At 37.8% G+C, this 20,689-nt stretch overlaps 2 protein-coding genes across 3 annotated transcripts in view; one reads left to right on the forward strand and one right to left on the reverse strand.

The window, feature by feature from the left end:
- RGL1 (ral guanine nucleotide dissociation stimulator like 1) overlaps positions 1-20,689 on the reverse strand; it is a 279,931-nt gene that overhangs the window by 250,538 nt on the left and 8,704 nt on the right. The gene's annotated exons all lie outside the window — the stretch shown is intronic.
- Positions 13,932-20,598, forward strand: APOBEC4 (apolipoprotein B mRNA editing enzyme catalytic polypeptide like 4). The gene is made up of 2 exons (XM_004323695.4): positions 13,932-14,052; positions 18,241-20,598. Exon 2 carries the CDS (start codon positions 18,271-18,273, stop codon positions 19,372-19,374), a length of 1,104 nt encoding a protein of 367 aa, XP_004323743.3. The 5' UTR covers positions 13,932-14,052; positions 18,241-18,270; the 3' UTR covers positions 19,375-20,598.

Genomic DNA, 20,689 nt, shown 5'->3' on the forward strand with positions numbered 1-20,689 from the left:
TTTTGAAATGAAGTAGAAAGTAAGAAGCTTTTTGCTAAGACCATCTGGGCATCTTAGAAACCTGAATCCTGAGTTGGACCCATTCCCACATTGCTATAAACCACACTACAAACTCTCAAATCAGGGACAGAGTCCTTTGTGGAAAGATGAGTTCAGGAAATAAACTGAAACCAGACTTAAGTTTGACAAGTCAATGAAGGCAGAGATTTGGAAGCAGAAGAAAAAGAATAAAGGTTGACATAATTCAGGTAGGGTGGAATTCGAAGCATGATGGGACCTTGGCAACACAGACCAGCTGGATCAAGATGAAGCCAAGACCAGGCCAGGCACTGTCTAGGGAAACACATACAAGATCCAGAGGTCTGTCTACCAGGTGGACGCTTGCAAACCCAATGTACCATGGCCAAAGACACAGCAAGTTCACACTTGATTCAGGCAGACTTTGGGAACAGGAGAATGAATTCAAGGACAAGGTATGGCCCTGAGGTACAGATTCACAGTCAGAGCAAGACTTCTATTTCCAGCAATGTTGTGATCTAAGTCTACAAAAAACAAAACAAAACAAAAAAAACAACCTAGAAGTGCTGGATAAAATATGAGTCACAGGGAAGTGAGGGAAATTCTAGAAATTTGGGAAATTCTTCCTAAAACCAGGGAAGAACATAAACATAGATGTGTTATATTGGCACTGACATTTAGGCTGTCCAGAGAGTACTTGTTGATACGGGTAAGTAGGAAGCTTGGGTTTTCACAGCCTTGTGGAAATAGATGATAAAGCCTCGGGTTTGTTCAATGTGAAGAAGTGGAACAGAGCCCCTCCTTGCCCCTATAAGCCCTCAAAGGGCTACTTTCTCAGTAAAAAGAGATGACAAGGAAACTGTCTATCTCGGCATAGACGTCTGGGGCCGGGGGAGCTTCCCAAAACACAAGGATCAAATTTTACTACCTAATTGAAAGGAAGGAACACTTCCAAACTCATTTTAGGAGGCTGGCATTACCCTGATACTGAAGCCAGGTGAAGATGCTACAAGAAAAGAAAATTACAGGCCAATATCCCTGATGAACATAGATGTGGTGAGCATTCTCAACAAAATACTAACAAACTGACTTCAACAGCACAGTAAAAGGGTCATATATCATGATCAAGTGGGATTTATCCCTGGGATTCAAGGATGGGTCAACATACACAGATCAATAAATGTAATACACACCACATTAACAGAATGATAATTTCATTAGATGCAGAAAAAGCATCTGACAAAATTCACATCCCCTCAAGATAAAACTCTCAACAAATTAGTTATAGAAGCAATACACCCCAACATAATAAAAGCCATATATGACAAGCCCACAGCTAACACCTTACTCAATGGTGAAAAGTTAAAAGCCTTTCTTCTAAGATCAGGAAAAAAACAAGCATGCCCACTCTCACCACTTCTGTTCAACATATACTACTGTAAATCCTAGCCACAGCAATTAGGCAAGAAAGATAACCAAAAGGTATCCAAATTAGAAATTAAGAAGTAAAATTAATCCCTGTTTGCAGATGAGATGATCTTAGATATGAAAACCCCTAAAGACTCCATCAAAAAAACCTGTTACAACTAATAAATGAAATCAGCAAAGTTGCAGGATAAAAAATCAATATAGAAAAATCAATTGTGCTTCTATACACTAACAATGTGCTATCTGAAAGAAATTTTAAAAGCAATTCCATTTACAGTAACATCAAAAACAACAATATACTTAGGAATAAATTTAACCAAGGAGGTGAAATATCTGTACACTGAAACCGATAAGGCACTGATGAAAGAAATTGAAGAAAACACAAACTAATACTGTAAATCCAGTGTTCTTGGATTGGAAGAATTAATATTGTTAAAATGTTTATACCACCCAAAGAGATCTACAAATTCAATGCCATCCCTATCAAAATTCTACTCATTTTTCACAGAAATAGAAAAACTATACTAAAATTTGTATGGAACCACAAAAGACCTTGAATAGCCAAAGCAATCTTGTGAATGAATGAAGTTGGAGACATCATACATTCTGATTTCAAACTATACTACAAAGCTATGGTAATCAGAAGAGTATGGTACTGGCACATAGACCAATGGAACAGACTAGAAAGCTCAGAAATAAACCTTTGTATATAGAGTCAACTAAACTCAGAAAAGGACACCAAGAACACATAATAGGAAAGGGCAGTCTCTTCAACAAATGGTGCTGAGAAAACTGGATATTCACATGCAAAAGAATGGAATGACTGGACCCCCCATCTTACACCACTCATAAAAGTTAATGTGAAATGTATTAAAGACTTAAATGTAAAACCTGAAACCATAAAACTTCTAGAAGAAAACATAGGGGAAAAGCTCCTTGACATTGGTCTTTGCAGTGATTTTTTGGGATAAGAGACCAAGAGCACAAAAGCCGAAATAAACAAGTGGGACTACATCAAACTAAAAAGCTTCTGCAGAGCAAAAGCAACAATCAATAAATTGAAAAGGCAACTTACAGAGAGAAAATATTTGCAAACCACATATCTGATAAGGGGTTAATATCTAAAAAAATATAAAGATCTCACACAACTAAGTGGCGAAAAAAAGCAAATAATCCAATTAAAAATAGGTAAAGGACCTGAACAGACATTTTTCCAAATGGCCAAAAGGCACATAAAAAGGTGTTCAATATCACTAATCATTAGGGAAATGCAAATTAAAACCATGATGAGATACCATCTCACACCTGTTAAGATAGCTATTATCAAAAAGACAAACGTTAACCAACACTGGTGAGAATGTGGAGAAAAGTGAATCATTATACACTATTGGTGGAAATGTTAACTGTTACAACCATTAGAAAAACTTCATAGTGGTTCCTCAAAAAATAAAACTACCATATGATCCAACAATCCCACTTCTAGGTATATAGCCAAAGGAAATGAAATTGGTAACTGGAAGATATATCTGCACTCCCATGTTCATTGCAGCACTATTCACAACAGCCAAAATATGGAAACAACTTAAATGTCCATCAACAGATGAATGGATAAAGAAAATGTGGTATATCTATACAGTGGAATATTATTCAGCCATAAAAAAGGAAATACTGCCATTTGCAACAATGTGGATGAACCTGGAAGGCATTACACTAAGTGAAAGAAGCTAGACAGCACAGAAAGACAAATACTGTATGGTATTACAAGTGGAACCTGAACAAAACAAAACAAACCTGACTTCATAGAAAGAGAGTAAAATGGTGGTTACCGAGAGTTAGGAGGAGAAGTAAATGGGAAGATGTAGGTCAAAGGGCCAACTTTCAGTTATAAGTTTTAAGAATCTAATTTACAGCAAGGTGACTATAGTTAATACTATGCTATTATATACTTGAAAGTTGCTGCGAGTAGATCTTAAGCATTCTCACCACAAGAAAAAAAAAAGAGTTAACTACATGAAGTGATGATGTGTTAATTAGCTTGATCTTGCATAATCGTTCTACAGTGTATACATATATAAAATCAGCACCTTTTACACTTTAAATACATACAAGTTACATTTGTCCATTATTCCTCAATGAAATTAGAAAACAGAACAAAACAAAACAATCAAAAAGAATCAAATTGATATACTGATATTCCCTATTAAAAATGTCTTTCTACTGTTAAAAAGAATTATCCTACCTATGTAATTCAGGAACCCAGAACTGAGAAATTAATATTAAAGTAATTCAGGAACCCAGAGCTGAGAAATTAATATTAAAGTGATCAAGGGTGGGAAACACACTCGCAGTACCTGTAAAAATGAGAGGCAAACTCCCTCTGGAGCAGTGGTTCTCAACCTTGATGGTGGAACTTTAAAAACTTTGAGGCTTCAGTCTCACATTCTGAGTATCTGAGTTAACTCGTCTGGCGTTCAACCTGCCATCCTAATTTTAAAGGCTCACTAGGTGATTCCAATGTGTAGCAAAGACTAAGAACCACTGCTCTGGAGAGATATGCCTTCAGTGCAGGCCACACAGGATCTCCACCAAGCATGACTGAGAAAACAAAATTTTACAACACCCAAAGGAGCAATCCACCATAAGCAAGAATAGGCAGAAATAACAAAAAACAGAGTTAAACCCACAAGAACTTTAGAGATAATTGAATTATTTGTTACAGACTATATAATAAGAACATATAAAATAAAGATGAAAAACCCAAAAATATAAAACTGGAGAAAAATACAAGCACAAAATAAAATTAGAAATGATACACTCATTGATTTTAAATACTCAATAAGTGAGTTAAACAGCAGATTAACAGACCTGTAGAAAAAAGTGGAGGCCTAGATGACTGATCTGGAGAAAATACCTGGAATGTGACACTGAAAGATGAATAACTGGAATTGCAACAGACAAATTGAGTCATGCAGGATAAATGAGAAGGTTCAACATATACCTAATCCATGTTCCAAAAGAAGAGAAAATGGAGGAGAGGAATATTTAAAGAGATAATGAATGACATAAAATAGTTCAGAAAAAAATACAGAGAGAGAGAGAGAGAGACAGGGAGAGAGAACAAAGGAGATGTCAAGAAGCACAAATGACAAAACAAATGATGTAAATGTTAACAGTAAGTGAATCCGGATAAAAGGTCTAGGAGTGTTCCTTGTTACTATGTTTACTTTTGCAACTTTCTTCTAAGTTTGAAACTATTTACAAATAAAATGTTTTTCTTAAAAAAAATTTTTTTGGCCACACTGCTTGCGGGATCTTAGTTCCCTGACCAGGGATTGAACCCCGGCCCTTGGCAGTGAAAGCACAGAGTCCTAACCACTGGACCTCCAGGGAATTCCCTATTAAAATTTTTTTAAGAGATAATGGCTATTTTCCAGAATTAATGAGAAATAAGGATTACCAAATTTGAGTTTCAAGCAGGATAAATAAAACTAAATCCACACCTTAAGCACATCACATTGGAAACTATAAATATGAAAGGCAAAGAAAGTGTCTTAAAAGTTATCGGAGAAAACATAAATTATCTATAAAGAGCAAAAGAAAATCACCATGAGACTATGTCTCACACATGTTAGAATGGCTATTATTGAAAAGACAAGGAATAACAAATGTTGGAGAGGATATGAAGAAAAGGGAATCCTACACTGTTGGTGGGACTGTAAATTGGTACAGTCACTATGGAAAACAGTATGGAGATCCCTCAAAGAACTAAGACTAGAATTATTATATGACCCACCTATTCCACTTCCTGGTACTTACCTGAAGAGCACAAAAACACTAATTCAAAAAGATATATGCACCCCTATGTTCACTGCAGCATTATATACGATAGCTAGGATATGGAAACAACCTAAATGTCTATCAGTGGATAAATGGATAAAGAAGGTGTAGCATATATACACATTAGAATACTATTCAGCCATAAAAAAGAAGGAAACCCTGCCATGTGTGACACCATAGATGGACCTTGAAGGTGTTAGGCTAAGTGAAATAAGTCAGATATGATTTCATTTATATATGAAGCCTAAAAAAACAAAACAAATGAGCAAACAAAATAAAACAAAAACAAACTCGTAGATACAGAGATCAGATTAGTGACCTCCAGACGGGAAGGGTGCTGAGGGTGCGTGAAATGGGTGAAGGGGGTCAACTGTATGTTGATGGATGGTAACTAGACTTGTGGTAGTGACCACTTTGTAGTGTACACAGATGTTGAATTACAATGCTATATATCTGAATCTTACACAGTAATCAAAACAATATTATAGGCCTAAAAAAATATATCTATAGTGAAACAACAATTAGACTCAATAGACTTCTTAACAGCAACCACTTGGAGGATTTTCAGAGCTCACCTTATCTTCTACTGAGTCTATGATCATAATATTTTCTCTCAGCTGCCACATATTCTGTCCTAATTGAGGGAGAAGACTGAACTGAGCTCAACTCAGCACTATCAAGGACTTCAATTGGAAGAGATTGGGACAAGAGGAGCTGAAAGTAGTGATAAGCTAAATATCAATAAGTATGGTGCCCTTGGAGATTTATTGAGCATTAGCAATCCAAATGAAGAAACAGAAGTACTGCAGAATCTCATCCACTATTCACTCCCTTCCAGCCAAATGACAAGCTTAAAAGAAACTCGTCTTTCTAAATTGATATGTTAAATACTTCCTTTCACTGACAATATCAAATGTTGGCAAGGATATGGAATAACTGGAATGCTCATATGTTGCTAGTGGGAATATAAAGTAATAAACCACTTTGGAAAACAGTTTGGCAGTTCTTAGAAAGTTGAGATGCATTTATCATACAACCTAGCAATTCCACTCTTAAGTATTTGACCAAAAGAAAGAAACACATGTCCCCACAAACACTTGGACATGAATGTTCAGAGCAGCTTTTTTTATAATCACTCAAAACTAGAAACAATACAAATGTTCATCAACAGATGAATAGATGAATTATAGTATATCTATACAATGGAATATTAGTCAGTATTAAAAAGGAACAAACTACCGCTATACATAATTACACGATGACTCTCAAAAACATTATGCTAAGCAATAGGCTAAAGACCCAGAGTTCATAATTCATGAGTCCATTTATGTGAAACTTTGGAAAACACAAATCTAATCTATAGTAACAGCTAATAGATGAAACTTCCCTAGAGCCATGGGAGATGGTGATTAATAGGGAAGGCAGCGACACAGGGGAAATTTGGGACTGATAGAAATGTTCTCTATTTTTATTGTAATGATGGTAACATGAGTACATATATTTGTCAAAACTAATAAAACTGTACACTTGAGATGGATGCATTTTATTATATGTAAATGATACCTCAATAAAGTTCATTTTTAAAATTTCCTCTTGCCACAAACATTTTCAGCTGTTTTCCCACACATACTTATCATTTCATCATGATATACTTTTCCTACATTTTCTTCTCTTTGTTGTCTTTATCATTGTCTCACTTTTGAAATATAATTTTTCCCATTCATCTTAGGCTAGGTCATTAATTTGAAATTGTTTTCTTTTTGCTCTAAAAAGTAGGATATGATGGAGAGATCCTGGTGTAAAGAAAGAGTTGTAGAGTGCTCAAATCCCAGCTTTACCGATTACTGGCTATGTTACCTTGAGCATTAGTTAAACACTCTGAACCTCAGTTTCTTTATCTGTAAAATGGAAATTGTAATAACACCACCTCTTAAGGATGTAAGGCATGTAAAAATTTTGGCAGAGTAGGCATTCAGTAAATGTTCATCTCAGTTCAACAAACGATATTTTCATTTAAATTCTTTATCGTTTATATTATAAGCTAGACAGAGGAATTAACCTAAATAAAATTCAGTGAACTTAGTTAAGTAGAATCACTACCCAATAGTGACTTAAGTGGGACTGAAGAAATACATGAAAGTAATATCACTCATAGCTGAATCTGTGAACCAGTGCCCATCCATAAACTGCTACCAGTGTGAACAAGATAAGTAGAGAAACTGAAAGTATTTAGAAAACTTTAGAGAAATTTGATATGACCCTGTACGATCTATATCAGTAAATGTGATTCAGAGTTTAAATCTTGTATAGGAGAAGGTTCTAGAGTAATTGCTCAGATTAAGGAGTTTGAGTCAAAATGTAAAGCGACACATTTCTTCCTTCATCAAGAAAATCTTACTATGAAAAAAAGTCAGCCAAACTAAATAATGTGTTTAGTGACATAGTAAAAATTATGAATTACATAAAAGCTAATGCATTCCATTTGAGAGTATTCTCTTTATGTGATAATATGGAAGCTGATCACAAACAACTGCAATTGTTTACCAGGTACAGTGGTTATCTAGGAGAAAAGTTCTGTAGAGAATGTTTGGACGTTGAATAAATTCAGAGTTACTGATAAATAAGAAACCAGTTTGGGCTCAACTTTTTTTTTTTTTTGCGGTACGCAGGCCTCTCACTGTTGTGGCCCCTCCCGTTGCGGAGCACAGGCTCCGGACGCGCAGGCTCAGCGGCCATGGCTCATGGACCCAGCTGCTCCACAGCATGTGGGATCCTCCCGGACCGGGACACGAACCCGTGTCCCCTGCATTGGCAGACGGACTCTCAACCACTGCGCCACCAGGGAAGCCCTGGGCTCAACTTTTTAAAGATATGTATTAGACAACCAGACTCGCCTATTTTTCTGAAATCTTTATGTTAATAATCTTAATATTTCCAAACAAGGAAGAAATGTAACGTGTTTTCCAGTAGCAGATGACTGAAAAGTCAAAATAAACATTAGAAGCATGGAAGAACAGTTTTCACAGATTGTTATGTCATGTTTCATAGTTTAACAACAATTATCCATGCAGCAGGTAATGATTTTGATATTGCACATCTGCACAAAATGATTACCAAACACCTGACAGAATTGATAGAATGTTTAAAATTTTTATACTCCATCAAAAGAAGATCCATGCTTAGAAAATTCATGGAACCATAAACTCATTCATTGAAACATAATTTAAATTTAATATAACTTTACTGGATAAATTGTTGGAACTGGCCACTGATGCAGCATTGACAATGAATTTTGAAAATACTACATCACTTGCTTTGTTTTTAAAAAACATTAAAAATGAATATCTTCAGCTGGTGAAATTGCTTTAAAATCTCTTCCTCTATTCCTATCAGCATACCTCTTGAAACTGGCTTTCTCTATTATGATGCTATTAAAACAAACATAGAAACAGTCTGGATATACATTATATGCTGCAAATAGTGTTATCATCAATTGAAGCTGGACTGGATAAAGTAACAAGCAAGAAGCAAGTTAATCACAATAAAAATTTTTAAATGGATATACATGATGTCCATAAAATGTACATATATAGGACATTGAATATAGAGATTTACTATATCCTTCATAAATGTTTTGTTTAATATAATTGTAGAATATAGTAATAGTAATCTCTGTAATAATCATCTATACATATACTTTCAATAAACAATGTAAATAGTCTTGGTAACTCTTTTCTCTTTTTATTCTGTGTTATGTTTGTTCTGTTTATATTTACATAAAGACAGACATATAGGTCACTGAGACAGAATAGAAAGCCCAGAAACAAACCACACACATACAGTCAAATGATCTTTTGACAAGGGCGCCAAGATTACACAATGGGGAAGAGACAGTCTTTTCAACAAACGGTGTTAGGAAAACTGGATATCCACATGCAAAAGAATGAAACTGGACCCTATCTTAAACCATACATACACACACATATGAAACCCTCAAAATAGATTAAAGACCTGAAACTATAAAATTTCTAGAAGGAAACATAGAGGGAAAGCTTCATGACATTGGTCTTGGCAATGATTTCTTGGATATGACATCAAAAGCTCGGGCAAAAATAGTAAAAATAGACAAGTTCTACTTATATTTATTAAAATGTAATTAAAAATTTTTTATGTTCATCTGATTATATCTGTTGAACTACTTATTTTAAAAATAAGCTTATGGGCTTCCCTGGTGGCGCAGTGGTTGGGAGTCCGCCTGCCTATGCAGGGGACCGGGTTCGTGCCCCGGTCTGGGAGGATCCCACGTGCCGCGGAGCAGCTAGGCCCGTGAGCCATGGCCGCTGAGCCTGCGCGTCTGGAGCCTGTGCTCCGCAACGGGGGAGGCCACAACACTGAGAGGCCCGCGTACAGCAAAAATAAATAAATAAATAAGCTTATGATTTCAATGTCTTTTTGTTCATTTTTAATACAATCATTTTCATCGAAATTTTACAAAATCATTAGTGTATGATGATTTGGTAACTTAAGTTGGTCCTTCCTCACAGATTGTATTAAAATTGTATTTCAAAAGTTTGAAACCTTTTTTAGAGCATCTATACAGAATCTGGGAGTAAAGATAGTGCCTTATGCTGCATTTTTCCTCAGTTCAAGTTTTAGGAGTGACCTTTGATTCTGAACATCTGTTGGTGTTTCCCTAGGATAATGGGGAAAACCAACATGGAGGAATTCTGAGGAAAAAAATGTGGTTTTACAAGGACCTACTGTATAGCACAGGGAACTCTGCTCAATATTATGTAACAACCTAAATGGGGAAAGAATTTGAAAAAGAATAGATATTTGTATATGTATAATTGAATCACTTTGCTGTACACCTGAAACTAACACAACATAACTCCAACATGATTGGAGTAATCAACCATACTCCAATATAAAATTAAAAGTTTTAAAAAAATAAAGGGATAAAATAACACAACATAACTCAAACATGATTGGAGTAATCAACCATATCCAATATAAAATAAAAAGTTTAAAAAAAATAAAGGGATAAAATAAACTGTTGGGACACACACACACACACACACACACACACACACACACACACACACACACACACACACACACACACACACACACACACACACACACACACACACACACACACACACACACACACACACACACACACACACACAGTGGTTTTAGCAAACTAACGGTGGTCCAACAGAAAGTTTCTCGCTTTTAAGACTGTGCTGCCACCCTGTGGCCATTCTTCTTATGACCCCAAGCTAGAAGATGCATCCTCAGCTATTTATCTCCCTTTCCTCTCAACCCTAACACTTATCTCATCTTTCCCACCTAATTCTGTAGTGAAATTCATGAAGCCTACTGAACTCTCTGCTCTTCTTTATTTCATGCTTGCTTTTTTTCTTCAGTTTCTTTTTTGAAGTAGTTTGTTACTGCTACATGAATGTGGACATCATTATTCAGTGTCAACCAAACTGCAATGAAAGCAATGAAATATATAATTAATTGTGCACAGTACATACAAATAAAAGTGAAATATTTTAGCAATAACATAGAAATTATTTTACTTTTTTCCACCCAAAGTGAAAGTCACCTTATATAAAGCAACTAGCAACACACAAGCCATCTTGGATATATCTCAAATTGGGATGCCAGAACATAGATTAGAAACAAATTTTAGTTTACAACTAAACTAAGTAAAGGTCTTTTAGAAACATATATCAGTGTAGGAGAATTTGGCCTTTATAAGCTTCTTCATTATAATTTCATATACTTTTATATAGATAATATATATCATAACTCATCTGACTAAAGATGAAACATGGCAAGTTAACAAAGGAAGACAGAAGAAAGAAGTCTGTTTGGGAATCTAGATGTTTCTTCAACCCTTCTCCCTTCCTGTAAATGTCAACTCAGCAATAATAATTGTGAGCAGGAAGCCCATGATCAAGGTCCTTTGTTTCTCTGTGATTAAATTCAGCTTTAAAAGTCATTCTGTGCAACCTAAAGGAAGCTTTGCAAAGTCAGTCTCCTTTAGAGTTTTCAAAACTAACAGATGTAAAAAAAAAAAAAAAACAGTAGCTTAAAAAATGGTGGCTCATGCAAAAGAATGAAATTGGATTAAAGACTTACCCATAAAAGCTTAAACTGTAAAACTACTAGAAGAAAAAATAGGGGTAAAGCTTCTTGACATTGATCTTGGTGATGATTTTTTTGAATATGACACCAAAAGTGCAGGCATCAAAAGTAAAAATAGACAAGTGGGACTGCATCAAACTAAAAAGCTGCTGCACAACAAAAGAAACTTAGAGTAAAATGGCATCCTACAGAATGGCAAGCAATATTTGCAAACAACATACTCGATATGGGGTTAATGTCCAAAATGTATAAGGAACTCATACAACTCAACAACAAAAACAAAACAATCTGACTTAAAAAAGGGCAAAGGACCTGAACAGACATTTCTCACAAGACAAATGACCAACAGGTATATGAAAAGGTGCTCAAACATTATTAATCATCATGGAGATGCAAATCAAAACCACAACGAGATATCACCTCGCACCTGTTAGGATGGCTATTATCAAAATGACAAAAGATAACAAGTGTTGGTGAAGATGGGGAAAAGAGAATCATTGCGCATTGCTGGCGGGAATGTAATTTGGTACAGCCATTATGGGAAACAGTATAGTGGTTCCTCAAAAAATTAAAAATAGAACTGCCATATCATCCAGCAATCCCACTTCTGGGTATTTATCCAAAAGGATTGGAATCAGGATCTCAAAGAGATATCTGCACTCCCTTACTCATTGCAGAATTATTCACAACAGTGATGATACGGAAACAACCTAAATGTCCCTTGACAGATGAATGGTTAAAGAATGTGGTATATACATACAATGGAATATTATTCAGCCTTTCAAAAGGACATCCTGCCATTTGCAACAACATGGATGAACCTGGAGGGCATTCTGTTAAGTGAAATGAACCAAATACAGAAAGACAAATACTGCATGATCTCTTACACATATGAGGTGATTAAAATGTTAATTAGCTTTATTGTTATGATCATTTCACAACATACAAATACATCAAAAGATCAAATTATACACAGTAAATATATACAATTTTATTTGTCAGTTACATCTCAATAGAGCTGTTTTAAAAACTGGCTGGCTACTTGGGATTGCCTATCTCTAAAATTACCTTAAAATGCAATTGGTAAATATACTAGTGGATAGAGGCTCATTATTAAGGTAATATTTTTAAGTGGAATATCATTTGTTAAGGTCAAATAAAAGGTGAAATTTGAGGATCAACTTTTGGTTTTATATTTACCAGTTCACTGAGTTAGCAGGCGAAAACGGAGGCAAGAAGTAGGGACAGAAAGGCATGACCAGTGGCCAGAGGTGGGGAAGGAATGGGATGCAATAGAGTGAGCAAGCACCAAAGAAGGAAAATGTCACTGAAAATTAGCTATTAGCTGAGGAGGTAATGAATACACTTGAGACCCGTAAAAGGCACAAAGATCAACCTAAAATATTGACGCTAGAAGGAGCCTCCGAGAGGAGAAGGGAAAGGGCTGTTGCTATTGTGGAGACTGGAAGTTTGACTATGAGAAACAAAACTGAGTGGTGACGCTGCTGCAAGAAGCCTTCTAGGTGCTTCCACCATCCCTGATGGATTGTTTTTAGAGGAGTATATATGCTTAAGAACTTCGGGTGGTAACCAATGGAAACACATACTAGTGATCACCACGCACTCCTTCAAGTGGGCTGAGGAAGAGGAGAGCAGGAATGAGGGTGAGCACAATGAATCATGATTATCAACACGTCGAGTGCCCTAGGAGATGGTGTGGAGACGAAGGGGGCAGGGGGAAAGCATGCAGAAGGGTGAGTGGCTCTTCCATCAGCCACAGAGGAAGGGCCACAGCTGATACAGGGGCAAAGCTTGTCTTAAACTGGAGGGAACCACACACATAATAGCAAGAGTCTCCCAGGGAATGTGCAAGATGAGGGAAATTGCTAGCATGTAGTAACCCAGGTTTGGACAAAATAAAGAGCTCCCCCCACCCCGCCGCCCCGCCCTGGCTTCAGGGACTGTGGGGCTACTAGTAGAAAGTGCCTCCCTTTGGGGAAGTCTAGTCTCTGCTCCTTTTGCAGGGGCCTCCCTCTCACAGAAGGGTGAGCCTCCAAAGGAGGGGCCCTGGCACCTCCACAGGTAACAGGACCAACAAATCTTGTCCACACCCCAAGCTGGGCACCTACTCTAGATCAGAACAAAGGTGCTGAGCTCAGGACTTGATTCTCGCAGCCAGAGGGAGAAAAACCCCAACACGTTCACTTAAACAGTAAGATATTACACTTTTATCCAGAATGGAATATGCATTCATGTATATTTTCATCTCTGGAACAGGTGGTTTGAAATGCAAATAAAGTAATAAGTGTCAGAGCCGTATCCTAGCAGTAGCTACTTTGCAAACGTTACCATGGCACCAATTCAACAGCGTTCTTAGAGGCACCACACCTCAGCAAAGTCTTTCTAACTCAGGACGGCCAAGTTCAAAGGAACTGACAGACGCAAACTGCGAAAGAGTCCTGAACCGATACAGGAGGTGAATTTTACAACACAATTGCCCGCTGAATCTACTTGAAACAGGGTATGGGACTTAAACGGGGAAAAAAAGGGAATGGACCAACTCCTAGGACACCTGGAATGTGATCCAAGCCTGGAGACAAAATGATGGTAATTATAACTGCTAACATTTGTTTTTAGTTGCTAACAGATTGCGCACAGATTGGGAAAGGCAAACTCCATTTTCCAATTACTCCAGTGCAAACCGTGCTTTACCAGTACTCACTAATCCTAGTTGAGTGAAAAGAAAGCAGATTGTCCTCATGTATGGATCATTTGTGTTAAACTAAGGAAGGCTGTCCTCTCACAGCCGTAGCCCAGGGGGCCACTCACAGGGAGTAGATGCCAGGAGCTGGGTTCTGCAGCTCTCTACTTCCTACTGCCAGTAGATCTGCTTGACTGAGGGCAACATGCATTTCCCAAGCACAGACAAAGCAGAAGGAAAAGGACTAGGTGGTAGTGACACAGGACGGTGGGGAAACAAGTCTTAGCCAACCCGGCCTGTGAACCAATCAAGGTTCCTGAGGTAGTCCCTGGGCTAAACAGGACATGTCTCACCCTGATTAGGAGAGAACGGAAGGTCAGATACCAAAAGTTAACAAAACAAGACAGTCTGTCGTAAATGGCAAATTGATGATATAAACTACAAATTCTGTAAGTGTTCAAAGGAGGCAGAAATTCTTTCCTGCTTCCCCTTCAGATGAGGGTGATTAAAATCTGAAAAATTGAAGACCTGCCAATACGGAACCGCCGTTGGTTGACCCTAAAAAGCCATCAACAAGAAGGAAACTCCAGAACTCCCATCATTACATATAAAAGCCACTAGTCCTCAAGATCTCCTTTAAGACAGTAATGATGCATCATTCATGGCCAAAATAGCTATAGGAGAGGGAGGCAAAGGAAGGCGTGCTTAGAAAAGCAATCAGGGCTTTCCATACTGCCTTTATCTTGAAAACACGAAGACTTCTCCTTCCCGGAAGGATAATTCTGGGACTATTACATACAGTTATCTCTGCACACCCCACTCCAAAAAAAAAGTAAAGGCAGAAAAGGGCCTCTTGGTACTGCTTCCATAACATTCTAACCAAATCAATCTGTAAATTTCCTATGGGTGAGTTGACATTGTAATTTAAGTTGTAACCTGGATATCAGGTATGCCGCCCAGTGGCAGACCACATTCAGGGCACAATATTCAAAAGAAAGTGAGACTTTGGTCTTGGTTTCAGCAAGTTTTGATATTCAGAGAGATCCAGTTTCAGGAGTAAGGCTGAGAGAGGAGCAGATCCAAGGAGAAAACAACACTCAGGATCAAGCAGGAGATGCTGTCGGGTTCTAGGTGATCAGCCCACTGCCAAGGGTTAGGAAGGAAAAGAGTCCAGGATCCCATGGAAAATCTATGCAAGGTGTAAGAAGCCTCAGGGAAGGAAAATACAGCACTAAGGAGCCAACTGCGGTAAACACCCAATTCTATGGACTAAGTTGACATGTCAGAGATTACATGAAATCTGGAATTTGATGGGTATGCGGTGTCCAGAGTTACTGAAGAGATATCAGCCATTAGGATAATGGTGACATGGGTAAAGTTATATCCCATCAACAGCTGGACTGAAGCTCCTAAAATATTTAATTCCCAGGACAGGATTAGCAAAGGAACGCTGCAGGTTTCAGCCTGGAGATCAGGCTGTATCAAATACAAATACTGAGGTGATCTGGGTTGAGGAAGACAGAAGTTGATCAAAGAGCTTCCATATGAGAGGCTGTAATAAATACTTCTGAAGCGATAAATTAAATTTCGAAAACTGAGAAATTAATTTTGTTGCAATGGTCAGTTTATCCCTTTAAAATTTTCTGCTTTATTCATTTTGCTGCCTGGACAAAGAGTTCAATGTACAAACAATACACACTAGAAGAAAATAACGGGGAATACTTAAACTCTTTGATGGGAAGTCTTTTCTAAATACAGTAGTAAAAAATAAATCATAATGGTAATTAGACCACATAAAATGTAAAATTTGGCTCACTTAAAAATACCATCAGCATAATTGGGCTTCCCTGGTGGCGCAGTGGTTGAGAGTCCGCCTGCCGATGCAGGGGACGCGGGTTCGTGCCCCGGTCCGGGAAGATCCCACATGCCGCGGAGCGGCTGGGCCCGTGAGCCATGGCCGCTGAGCCTGCGCGTCCGGAGCCTGTGCTCCACAACGGGAGAGGCCACAACAGTGAGAGGCCCACGTACCGCAAAAAGCAAACAAAAAAAATACCATCAGCATAATTACAAGGCTCTATAAACCAGGTAAGACATTTGCAACAAATATGACAGCTAATGTTCTTGATACATAAGGAGTTATTGCAAATCAATCATTAAAACCTCAAACAAACAAACAAAATGGTAAGGGATCATATATCTTTCACAGAAGAATAAATACTACAGACCAATAAGCATGTAAAAAGGTATACTTTGTACCTTTTCACCAGGAATTGAAAAGGTACAAAGTATAACCATAAAGAGATACTGAAGCTCACTTCTCAAATTGACAAAGGGCATAATAAACAACACTGGGAGACAGTGACAAAATTGGTACATCATCCTAGGAAGCAATCTGACACAGCTTGGTCTAATAATACAACTTTTAGTACTCTACATTAAAGAATTGGAGACAGGAACAATTTATTTACAGAAATGTTCATCAAAGTATTATTTATAATAATGATAAGAGGAAAGAACCTGTTATAGTTTTGTGATAAAATAGCCATGAACATTGTGTTTTTTGAAGAAAACCCTCATGACATAATACAAAGTGAAAAAACAAAGTATAAAACATGGTTTAATTATGTTGTGCATTGCAAACATACACAGCAAAAAGATGGGGGGGAATAGACCTGTTAACAGTGATGGGAATGTAAACTGATACAAAGTGGTATGAGGGTTTTTTTTATGTACCAGCATTTTTAAAAATATTCTACAAAAGAAACACGTAATACTTGTAAAATAAAAAGTTACTTTAAAATGTTTCTAAAACTATATTATAATGCCCCTGGCTGCTGCTTAGGAACAATGATACTGAAGGGATATTTTTGTAAAGGAAAAATCATTACTTAAAATCTTAACTTTGGGGGCTTAATGCCCAAGAAGCTATTTATTTGGAATATCCTGAAGAATCATCTTTGCTTTCCAGAATAGTAAAGTTTCCAAAATGCTCTAATAAGACCCACCCACTGGAAATAAAACTCTCAAATGTCAATGAATGAGGGTCCACAACCCAAAGAATACTCAAGTGGCACTTCTCCAAGAAGTCTTTACCATTAAGCAAAATAGACCCTAAGATTCTATTCCCCAAAAGAAAACCACCTCCAACTTATTGCCAGTGATTTGAAGAAACAGCTGATTTTAAATGCAAGCACACTCAAAACCTCCGCACAATATATTAGATACTTTCATATTCAGAAAAGAATCAAAGGAAGAATATTATGAACAAAATGCAAAACCCCTGTTTATTTCTCTGTACTGTCATAAACCGGAATCATGATAACCTGGGGGATTTATACTGTTACTACTGAGAGCTAATATGTATCGAGTCCTTAATATGTGTCAGGCACATAATAAAGCATTTTATATTTATTCCATCATTCAATCCTCGACATAATCTTGTGAGATAGGTTCTATTCTTATCCTCATTTTACAGAGAAGGAAGCTGTGGCTCCCAGACATTCTATAACTTGCCAAAAGTCACAAAGCTGGTAAGCAGCAGAGCCTAGATTTGAAACAAGACAGTCTGTTTCTAGAACTTGCACTGTTAACCCATTTGCTCTACTGCCTCAGAATCTATGGAATAGGTAAAAGTGTATTGTGCCTTTCTTTTTTGTCTCCTACCCAGGATCTGTCTAATCCTCAGGATTAGAATCCAGAACTTTCTAATCTATGGCTATAAATCACTATCTTTTAGAATCAAAGATGCTACCATAGGGCTTCCCTGGTGGTGCAATGGTTGAGAGTCCGCCTGCCGATGCAGGGGACACGGGTTCGTGCCCCGGTCCAGGAAGATCCCACATGCCGTGGAGCGGCTGGGCCCGTGAGCCATGGCCGCTGGGCCTGCGCATCTGGAGCCTGTGCTCCGCAACGGGAGAGGCCACAACAGTGAGAGGCCCACGTACCGCAAAAAAAAAAAAAAAAAAAAAAAAAAAAAGATGCTACCATAGTTGCTAGGCTAATTCCTTTAAAGAAAAGTATGGCTCAATAGATTCATGCATTGTCTTTCATTCTCCCTGCATTAGTTTTATATATAATTTCTCTTCCTTGTTTAGGGTTGCGGCTAGAAGACAATAAAACGAGTAATGGAGCCCTTATATGAGGAATACCTAGCCAATCGTGGAACAATAGTAAAACCTTATTACTGGCTGAGATTCTCTCTCGATTGCTCTAATTGTCCTTACCATATTCGGACAGGTGAAGAAGCAAGAGTTCCCTACACAGAATTTTGTCAGATTTTTGGATTCCCTTATGGACCAACATATCCTCAAACAAAACACCTCACATTCTATGAACTAAAAACTTCTTCTGGAAGCCTGGTGCAAAAGGGCCATGCTAGCAGTTGCACTGGGAATGATACCCATCCGGAATCAATGTTATTTGAGATGAATGGTTACTTTGACTCCGCCATACACAATAACGACGGCATCAGGCATATCATTCTGTATTCCAGCAACTCCCCTTGCAATGAAGCTAACCATTGCTGCATCAGCAAAATGTACAATTTCCTGGTAATGTATCCAGACGTCACTCTTAGTATTTACTTTTCTCAGCTCTATCATACTGAGGCTGAATTTCCTGCCTCGGCGTGGAACCGTGAAGCTCTCCGGAGCCTGGCCAGTTTATGGCCGCAGGTCACTTTGAGCCCAATAAGTGGTGGGATTTGGCATTCTCTCCTCAACAACTTTGTGAGTGGTATGTCTGGAGCGACTGTTTTCCAGCCCATTTTAACCGGGAGAGCACTGGCAGACAGGCACAATGCATATGAAATCAATGCCATAACAGGGGTGAAACCCTATTTCACCGATATTCTTCCCCAGGCAAAAGAGAATCAGAACATAAGAGCCCAGGCAGCTTTAGAGGGCTACCACTTAAACAATGTCTTTCCCAGACAGTCTTTTCAAGTGACAAGTGGACAACTGCAACCCAATCTGACCCTAGACCCCAGGGTTCCTGTCATTTTTGTACTGGTGCCTTTCAGAAACCTACCACCAATCCATGTAGGACAAAACCTACATAAACCCAGGAATATCATAAAGCACTTAAATATGCCTCAAATATCATTCCAGGAAAACAATGATCTCAGAATGCCTCCCGTTGTAATGCCAGTGGAGAGAGTAGAAATCACCGAACAGTTTGCTAGTAGCAAAGAGGCAGATAAAAAGAAGAAGAAGAAAGGGAAAAATTAAAATTGGCATTCCTACAACAAGAGACCAAACTACTACCAGAGGACTTGATTAGATAGGCAACAGAAATCTGGGAACTTTCTCTCTTAGGTCTGATCCAAGATGGAGATAAACTGATACACTAAAAGCAAAACCTGAATTATGTATTATCTCAACTATTATAAAGCAACACCGTTTTTAACATAATCCACAATGTTTCCGTAAGCAACTTGATCTCTCTCCTGTATTTTAAAAGTGACTGTATCAAAATGGAGCCATTAGTAACTTGCTAATATTCTGATGTGGATAAGAAAATGTCATTACTCTACACTACGCACATCACCTTTCGACCAAAGAACCCCATGGACTAAATAGCTTCCTAAATTGGTTTTGGTATAAAAATTTACTGCAAAATTGGAAAACAGCCTGAGTTACTGACATTAAGTGCTGCCTGCAAAGGCAAATCAGTGATTTTCCATTAATTGTTAACCGTGGACAGATTTTAGGCAGCTCTTTTTTTTTTTCTAAAATGGTTCAAAATAGTTTATGTGGAGAAAAGCTCTTTTTGCTAATTGATTAGATATAGCTGCCAAAATTGATTTTTGAAACCAGCCACCTGCTCAGTTTGATCTTTCCCTCTTGAGCAGATAATAGAGGCAGGATAATACATGAAAGTCTCCAAAACGCCTTCCATCACACACCACATAAAATCCAAGCCACTTTTACTGGCTTTTAAGGTTCCTCCTCTACCGTCCTGTTGCTCTGTCTTATCAGCAGGAGTGTAGGTCCCTGTAGATCAAGCACTGTCTCTCCTCTTTGGTTTTCCCTTAGGGTCTGGCACAGTAGCCAGGCAAAACGTGGGTAGCAAGACTGTGAATCTACATCTCAATAACTTTACCAATCGCCACTCCCCAACATTCCTTTTCCATTCCAGCCAAGTGCCTGCTTAGTCATACTGCAATGAACATCTTTTTTTTTTTAGGATCCATTCCCCCCTTTTCTGATATAGCTTCCCAATGCATAATTTGTTTTACTTCCCTTTTATTCTGACACCTTTCTTTTTTACCAGTGCACATCTATACCGTCTCTTAACATCTTGTTCAAAACACACTTCTAAGAAGTGCTCCTTGACTAACCCTTTGAGCGTGTACATTAAAGCACCTTGTTTACGTTTAACTGTTTGCTGCCTCGCTCCCCTTCTTGAAATATGTAAAAATGCATTACAAGAAAAATGTGTATTCATCTGTAACTTGCTACTAAATATTTTCTTAATATGTGTAAAAATGAATGCTAAGCTAATAAGATAGTTTTGCCATTAGAAGAAAAAACTTAAAGCGCA

The sequence above is a fragment of the Tursiops truncatus genome, chromosome 1 (genome assembly GCF_011762595.2).
Source record: "Tursiops truncatus isolate mTurTru1 chromosome 1, mTurTru1.mat.Y, whole genome shotgun sequence".
Classification (NCBI taxonomy): Eukaryota; Metazoa; Chordata; class Mammalia; order Artiodactyla; family Delphinidae; genus Tursiops; species Tursiops truncatus.